The sequence below is a fragment of the Mus caroli genome, unplaced genomic scaffold, assembly GCF_900094665.2.
Source record: "Mus caroli unplaced genomic scaffold, CAROLI_EIJ_v1.1 scaffold_17520_1, whole genome shotgun sequence".
In the NCBI taxonomy this organism is placed as follows: domain Eukaryota; kingdom Metazoa; phylum Chordata; class Mammalia; order Rodentia; family Muridae; genus Mus; species Mus caroli.
Window position 1 is genome coordinate 1 of NW_018390067.1, and position 8940 is coordinate 8940.

At 43.4% G+C, this 8940-nt stretch overlaps 1 protein-coding gene and 1 pseudogene across 1 annotated transcript; one reads left to right on the forward strand and one right to left on the reverse strand.

Moving 5' to 3' along the window:
• Positions 1-1408: 1408 nt before the first annotated feature.
• Positions 1409-1867, forward strand: LOC110288462 (annotated as a pseudogene).
• Positions 1868-7872: 6005 nt separating this feature from the next.
• LOC110288463 (angiogenin-3-like) lies at positions 7873-8361 on the reverse strand. Its single transcript, XM_021154805.1, has one exon. The coding sequence runs from the start codon at positions 8359-8361 to the stop codon at positions 7873-7875; it is 489 nt and encodes a 162-aa protein (XP_021010464.1).
• Between the last annotated feature and the right edge of the window lie 579 nt (positions 8362-8940).

The following is an 8940-nucleotide window of genomic DNA, read 5'->3' on the forward strand; positions in this document are numbered from 1 at the left end:
AGCTACCCTGGTGCTGGTCCGGCCGGAAGAGGCCTGTGGCCCTACTCAGGCCGGTTTTCTGCTTCCCTAACTAATGCAGTCTCAGGTCCCGCGTGCAATTGGATTGGAGCGGAAGCTGTGGTCCACTCACCAGAAGTCTTAAGATCCTGTGGTGGGTGTTGTGGGTAGCTGGCGAGTGTCAGCCGACCCTGTGCCCTAGCTACCCCGACGCTTTTCTTGGTAGGCTAGGTTTTAAATCTAGACCATTAGTTCTAGCTCTGGAGCAAATGTGGGTAAATGAAAATGTTCAAAGGAATCTATTACATGAACCAATCAGAAAAATAGTATGCACTATGCTGTGAGTACAGTTTTTTGCTCCTGTTTCTAAATGTAATTTTTAAAGCTTATTTTTTAACTTTCACATGTGTCTACACTCACATGTGCAATGAGTGAACAGGTACTAACACAAACCAAAGAGGTGTCTGATTCCCCTGGAGCTGGAGTTTTCTGCAGTTGTGGCCTCTGGGTGACAAAGTGGGATCATCTGTAATGGAGGAAGTCTGGAAGAGGGGAAGTTCTCTCAATCATTGATATCTTACTGATCCCTAAGACTTATTTTTGCATATGTGTCTTTGTGTCTGTGTACATGTGTATGAGCATGTCAACAGATGCTATTAGAAAACATCAGATGCCCTGGAATGGAGTCTCGGGCAATGGTAAATAACTGAGCATAGGTGCTAAAACCAAACTTGGATGCTCTGGGAGAGCATCAAGTGCTCTTAACCACTGAGCCATCTTTGCACACACAACATCACATGATTTTAAAGATTAAAGACAGAAATGTAAATATCTCTTATGATACTGACTTTTCAAGGCTTTGTGTCTAAGTGTCTATAGCCAGACTAATAGGAAAATTGGTCTGTCCATTACTGGAAACAATCACAAAATCTGGAGCCAACTGACAGGCAATACAATGATTTCTTTGTAGAGTTCACATTCAGACTTCAAACAGCCCAGCACAAGAAGACTTGGAATTTGATTCCTAACAATGAAGCCAGCACCACAATGTCTTGGCCAAGCAAAGTAACAGAAGGCTGGTTGCACAAGCAGGCGACATTGGTAGGTTCTGCATGTTGAAGACTCTGAGCCACCAGCTCCATCTACAGAGCCTGCTGTATATCTATGGGCCCAAGTGGAGCTCACCCATTATCTCTGATTTTCAGGACACCCAGTTCTCAGTTCCACGGAAGCCACAAGACAAACTGGGTAAGACACTGACTGTCTAGGCCTGGGTCAGGGTAGGCAGATGATGGGACAGTGTCCAGGAAATGTGGCACTGTGGACCCTGAGTGACAGCAGCAGGCCTTCAGGAAGAGATAGGGAAAACTGAGGTAGGGTGGGAGTAGTCACTTCTCTTCAGTTCTCATAGGAATCGTGGTTATGAATCTGTTTGAGTCCAGACTTTGCATCCTGCAGCTAGTAGTTGTCCTATTGGTTGCCTCATGCCAGCCGCCAACCCCTTCAAATCCAGCATTTCTTTAATAGCGCCTATCCCCAATGTGATGATGCAATGTGGGCTATTAACATTTATACAAGAATGTGTAAGGACATGAATACTTTTCTTCATACAACTTTGGCTGATGTTGTTGGTGTGTGTGGCAATCCAAATACCACCTGCAAAGACAGGATAAGTAGAAATTGTCATGAGAGTTCATCTCGGGTATCTGTAACTATCTGTAAACTCACAACTCCAGCAAGCCATTATACGGAATGCAGATACCAAATGACAGGATCAGTAAAGTACTACAGAGTGGCCTGTGAGAACAGAACTTTATGGGACAGTCTCACTTATCCAGTGGTTCTGGTTTACTGGGATAGGATAGTTTAGCTCCAGTGCCAGCACTTTGTACCTTCCCTCGTCTGCTATTGCCAAGATCATAGTAGAAAGAACCAATTCCTCTGTCTGAGCTGCATATCAGCACCTGTCTTCATAAAACCTGTCCCTGACTTTCTTTAATTTAACTAAACAGGTCTTTTCTAGTCAATAAACACTTCTGCATACAAATCTAGATCTCTGGTATCTCTGTGTCTGATAGGGGTGGGGAGAGAATAAAGGGGAGAGACATACACAGAGGTGTGTGTGGGGTGTGTGTGTGTGTGTGTGTGTGTGTGTGTGTGTGTGTGTGTGTGTGTCTAGAGACAGGGCCTCATACCAATTGAGGCATCTACCCAGTCCCTGGAAACAAATGAATCTGAGAAGAGATGGGCATCTTTGTAGAATGTTCCCACAGGGCTTCTTCCCTGAAGTTTCTCTGTGGAAATGAAGTGGCTGAAAGAGGAGACCAGGTAAGTGGGATCTCTCAGTGAGGCTACCCCTTGCCCTCTCTCTACAGAGATGTCCTTAAATGTCAATTGTGAGATCATTTAACATAAACCAGCAAGGACAGGTTCCAAGATAGGAGAACTGGATTTCATATAGAAAGAGGTGAATAATGAGAGGTCCTGTACTGACTCCTGAGGACTGAACTGTAGTCAGGAATCAGTTTCAAATAGGGAGGTGCCATCCCTTTAAGGACATGGGTGAGCCTGGCATCACTAGATGTGGCCAGGAGCCTTCCTGCAGTGTCAGATGCAGAATGGAGCAGAGGGGTGACATCATTAAGTCCATACCGCTGACTTTCAGACTGGATCCCCAGCTTCCATTTTGCTTTTCCTTTCTGTGCTCCCAGATGCAACACTTGGCCTCTCCTCCCCACTGGGCAGTGGTGGTACTTCCTGCTCTCAGTGGACCACAGTCAAGCCTGCAGGGAAACCACTCCTCTTGAGCAGCAGATGGATTTCTTGTGGAATCTGCTTTTCTGGGTTGCTGTGGAACCTTGCTGAGTCTGGCATGGCATTAGTGGGGACAGAATGATAGGGTTCCTGCCCGTGGAATAGGACCAGCAGATGTGGACTGCCATGGCATAAGGCTTGTTTGTATAATAATGGACATATTTTTATGTTCCCTTGGCCAATGTCCTCCTTGTCAACTTTAATGACTCCATAAGGATCAGAGATAGCATGAGAGAGTGAAGGTGTAGCTAATGTCTTAGGATAATGGTACAGGCCAGGACATTCAGTACAGCTTTACAGTGTGTAGAAAAGAATTCTTAAAAAATGAGTGTGATAATATGATTTCTCAACTATGTGAAAATTAAGGATGCAATATGAATTATATGAGGGCCTTCATGAATGTGAAGGAACAAAGGCAGCTGTACTATAAACAAGGTTGTCAGAAAGACACAAAGGCAGGCACATTCCTGAGTTCAAGGTCAGCTTGGGACACAGCAAGTCTAGGCCCAGGTGTGGTAGAAATGGTAATTTTAGGACTAGAAATTTCAGGTCCCTCCCAGCTAGTTTACCATCCTGCTTGTCAGAGGCAGGCAGATCTTTGAATTCTTTTGCAGTGTTAAAAGAAAATTTGCTCTTGCTGTTTCCTAAGAATTAAGGTCCTGGAGTCACAGGATGCTGATTCATGGTATGATCAAAAGGAAACTTAGAGAGCTGTCTAGAGATTTCCAGAGAAAGCAGATCTAAGAGAGAGAAAAATCAGAACAGAGAGGAAGCAGGTTGGAAAACTGTCTCCAGCAGAACATAGGGTGCCAGCTTAGACCCAAGATTTGACTTTGAGGGGTTTGTTTTTGCTGCTCTCAGACACTCTTTGTCTCAGAATCCATCACCAACCTGAGGCTGATCCATGGCAGAATCTGCCCTTTTCACATGAATGCTATATTTGGGGAATTTCAGGGATTGGCCTAGTCTAATGATTTCAGGTGAAACTGGGTGCAGCCTAAAGGTCTCCCTATGTAGCTCTGGATGTCCTGGAACTTATTTTGTAGACCACACTGGTTTTGAACACAAGAAAAACTTTTCAATTTTTACTGATAATTTTGTTACCTACGACAATTTTTAAGACCTGGTAAGAAACAAGTTTTTGTCTGCTCAAGACACTTTCAGGTCTGGTATAGATCTTATAATTACTTTAACTCTCCTGGTAGGTCATGGTTAGATTTACCATCAAGCACAGCAAAAATAACAATGGAGGAACAGGGCTCTCAATGTGTGTTAAAGTATCTAATTACCAGCAAAACTTAAACAGCAGGAAACTCAGAAATCAAGCTTCCTGAAGAGTATAGAAGGGGCCAGAAAAAATAGTAAGACAAAGGAGAACCCAAGTAAGTGTGTTTTGTGCAGACAGCGTCTCCCAGGCCCATACCAGACAGAACCAACTGTGTTAATGACAGGAATCCATGAAGTTCAGACCCTTGCTCAGGGAGGTTAAAAAGCAATGGTTTGCTGGCAGTGCTCAGAGGAAGAGTGTTAATCAGAGGCAGATACAACCTAAGATCCATACTCTGTTGTGCAGAATGTGACTGTTGGGAGGCAGGACTGGAAGTGTGGGTTCCAATCTGGAGCTCACTCTGCAAGCCTAATAAGACTTGGATCCATGCAATAGATTAGAGCAGACATGATGGTCCAGAGTTACAACAGGCATGTGAGGGCTGGGGGTGTAGCTCAGTTGGCAGTGCTTGCCTAGCATGTACAGAATCTTGGGTCCAGTGCCTAGTACTGAATAGACAGAGCATCCCATAATTGTAGTATCTTGAGATAGAGATAAGAGGATGGGAAGTGTGAAGGCAGCCTGCCCTACACTGTGAATTTGAGGCTAGTCTGAATCCCTGAAACCCTATCAAAATCAAAAGCAAATTACAAACCAACCAAACACCACCACCAATCCTGTGGGCCATGGCATGAAATCTGTGGTCACTTTCTCCCTGCCATTTCCAACCTCTCCAGTCACATGCTCCAGCCATAGCCACAGCTTTTCTGCCTGGAAGTAGGGTGACTCAGACAAACAAAAGATCACTGAGGGGATGACCANAGAGAGTCCTTATAATGACCACAGCTTCTTTCTTCTCCCTCTGTTTCCTGAGACCATGAGGCAAGCAGCTGCTCTGCCATGCTCTCCTGCGTAAATTCAATGCCCCTCCATAGCAACCAAAGTAATGGGTCAAAACAAAACCTTTCCTTTTTTTAAGTGGATTAGTTCCAATGTTTTTTTACAATAATGGGAAGAATACTAGCACAGTGTGTAGTTGGGAAGATTCCTTAGCCTCTCATAGTGGATCGCCATATACACTATATAAGTATAGTAGCACCTTTTTGTTGAAATATTGTAAGAAGTAGATTTTTAAAAAATTTAATGGAAGGTCTTATCACAGGGCCTCCCACACCATAAGTGGTCAGTAATGGGTGGCAATTGTTTCCCATTTGTCCATTTTGTCCTTGAGCATGTACCTGTGAGGAAAGGCATTGAAAGTAGGGTCACCTTAAGGTGAAGGGAGACAGGTCTCCTTCTCCCAGAAGGCAGCATTATTAACAGTGCATACAAGAAGGAGAAGAATCAGGCAGTGCTGAAGCATGAAGGGGTTGACTCTTAGAGATCAGAGGAAGGTGTGGTAGTCAGAGCAGCTTGCCTTGGAAGCTGCTCACCACCTTGCTTTTTCTTGTTTTCCTCTGCTTCCTTCATAGCAAATGACTGCAATGTGTTGCTTTAGGTATTGCTGCTTACTCTCTTTATTTTGAAGAGTAAATTATACTCTCAAAGAGTTGGAGGTCTGTTCTTCTCACATTCCCTGTCATCTTCTTCCTTACATGCCACCATTCCTTGATCTGGGAGATTTTCTTGTCTTGCCCTTACATAGTCAGCAATCACAGATGGCTTTTTCTTCAATTTCTCGAATGGTTTATTACTGAGACACAAGGCCTTAACTGTAATTTGTTGTTTCACTCTAAACAGCTTCATGCAACCAGACCGAGTACAAAAAAATACCAGGACTGAATTCAATCTGCTGTCCCATCCACTCATGTGATTGATTGATTGATTGATTGATCAACTGATGATTGAATGATGACTGATTTGTAGGAGTAGGTTGTCTCCTTCTACCATGTGAGTCCCCAGATAAAACTTGGGTCATTGGTCTTGGTGGCAAGCATCTTAGGGAAACTTTTCTAATGATGGGCATTTGATCATTGTGGGATCATATGTTCTCTGAAGTAAAGATGGCTCTTCCTGTGCTGAGCAGGTACCTGCAGCCCACTTCTCAAACCCTTCCTAAATCTGAATACTCAGGAAGGCCAGGCTCACTCAGGTACTGGCTATGGATTGAGCTCAGAGAAAGCACGATTTTGGTGGTTTTGCATCTAGCAATTGTTTTCTAAATAAAATACCTAGGCATGTGTTCATAAACCTTTGCTAATGGGGCGTTCCCTACTGAGCCTGTGCACCTGACAGAACTCAGCAAGCTAGGCTTATACAGAGCATTTATACTTGAAACAAATCTGGATGCAGAATGGAAAGAAAATAATCTTACTATAACCTTCTTAAACCACACAGTTGTCAAATAGCACTCGATAAACTAAAAGATTAATGAGAGAATTACATAAAATAGACAAGTTTTAATTTTTAAATAAAATAGCTATGACAAATGAATGACTTGGGAGTATCCCATGAGAACTATTCCTTGCTTAAGACCAGAGAGAGACACTCAATGGATAAAAAGGGAAATTTGATGACCTATGAGAAGGGGAAGAAACCCCTTACTTGGCAATCTGTCAAGCAAATATTTCATCATAATGAACAACTTCTTAAGGCTTTCACCCCTTGCCAGTAGTAAGCCTGCACTTTTCAAGAATGAAGAAGATATCTTCTTTTCAAGGAGATGAAAATTAGAATTCCATCCAAGACACTCCCTGAGCCACCCAATGATCCCACATAGGGATCAAAAGATAAAAAGGGACCATGAGGTGGCACAGCACTTAGGAATACTTGCTGTTCTTGCAGAGGACCTAGGTTTGGACCCCAGCACTAACCAAGACCATCTGTAACTCCAGCTCCAGGGGATCCAACACCTCTTCTGACCTCCCTGGGCACCAGACACACATGTGGTGCCCATACATACATGCAGACAAAACACATATAATAAGAGATAATTCACATAAAATAAAAGAAGTAATATTTTAGACAGAGGGAAAGAAAAACGGAGGGATATCCTTATGACCTTTTAATGTGTGGCTTGAGTGGCATTGTGCATATGACTAATATTAAGACAATTATATATGACTCTCTGTTGGGGACCTAGTACCCACATTTGGGTATGCCTTGTTCACCACCTTTCTGTTCACAGCCCATGTCAGAATTATCACTGATAAAAGTCTCCAACTCTGCTTCATGAAGGCTGGTCTTGAAATTTATTTCTATGTGAAACTATGAATCAGGTTTGGCCAGAGTTTAGGTCCTTAAAAAAATAAGGGGATGAATTAGGTTGCTGAGGATGACAGCCTGAAGCTGGGGCTGTCCCATAGGTGCTGACAGTCTCAGGCTGTACAGGAAGAGAGGGCAGGTGGCTATCCTTGGTGTGCTGGCTCTTGATCCTAAACTCCTTTCCAAAGGGCTCCAATAGTGACCTATTAGTAAATAGGCAACTTGGCTCTTTTGAAAATTCCCTGTCCTGTCTGTAAATCAATTTATCATCCTCAGCACCATAGAAAGATGAAATCTTCCCACTGACTAGCAGGTTAGGATGAATATCTCTCTGTGTTCCAGTCCCTTTCCCCTGGGGTACAGCAAGGAGAGAAAACAGGAAAAGCTAAATTTACTGGAAACTAGTGATCTTGCAGACTGAGTCTTAATGGTTTTTGAGATATCTTTATTTCTGTGCATTATAAATCAGGAGACATATGTTTCAGATAATTCATTTTCTGGCCACTGACAGTGAATGCTGAACCAGTGATCATGGTTGTGAGGGGAGATAAAAAGAAAACAGAGCTAGGCCTGTGCCAAGGGCCTGCTGTCTACGGACTGATAAAAGACTCATCGAAGTGGACAGGCCAGCCATCTTCACAGCCAATAACAATATATCTGAAATCTTTAAAGGCGTTGTACTGGCATGGAGGCCGGGGAGACCTTCCTTTGTGCGTGCAAGTGGTGACCTGGAAGCGAGAATTGCTTATTCTAAAGTTTACTCCATAAGGGCTTCCATTCTCTCCACAGATGGCCTTGATGTTGTTCTTGGTGTCATGGATAAAGGTGTTGACTTCTTTGCAAGGCGAGGTTAGCTTTCTTTTCTTCATCATACTTTCGCAGTATCTGTAATCTCGGCCCCTTGGCTTGGCATCATAGTGCTGAGTCAGGAATTTTAAGTACCTGTAGTCATCCTGAGCCAGAGTGGGAGAGATCACAACCAGACTCAGCACAAAGAACCTGGGCTCATCACCATCTCTTCCAACAGGGATTCCTGCCAAGGGCAAAAGAGCATTGGTGGTCAGGCCATAGAAATACATTCTAACTTAGACTAAGTGGGTGGAGACTTTCTTCTCTGAAAGAGCATGTTAAAGGAGGGTCCTCAGCTACCTAATTACATCCTTGCCTTGGCCTTCCTAACTGACTCCATGATACAGTCATCTTCCTTTATTCCTTAGGTTCACCTCCATAGTATAACAAAAATCTATATACATTCTTAATTCATCTATTATTTAACTTGATAACAAACGTTACACAAATCCCTATTGGGCCCAAAACTGTGCTAGATCCTAGGGCACAAAGACCTTTAAGATATACCAAGGGCAGGTGTAGTATGTGTCAGTAAGGCACAGCTACTTAGGAAACAGAGACAGAAGGATTGCTTGAATTCTACTCTAGCTTGATATTGTAAAAGATTCTGTTTTGCTTGTTTGTTTGTTTGTTTGTTTGCTTGCTTGCTTGTTTGGGGGGGTAGGGTAGGGTGGGGGCAAGGGTCAAGGAAGAAGAAAGAAAAACAGAAATGCACAGAACAGAAATGTGGCATCCATTGGGGAGGCATGGGGTTTCCTGAGGCAAGATAGATGATAACACAGGAGCTGAGAGCCATGAAGAATGACTTG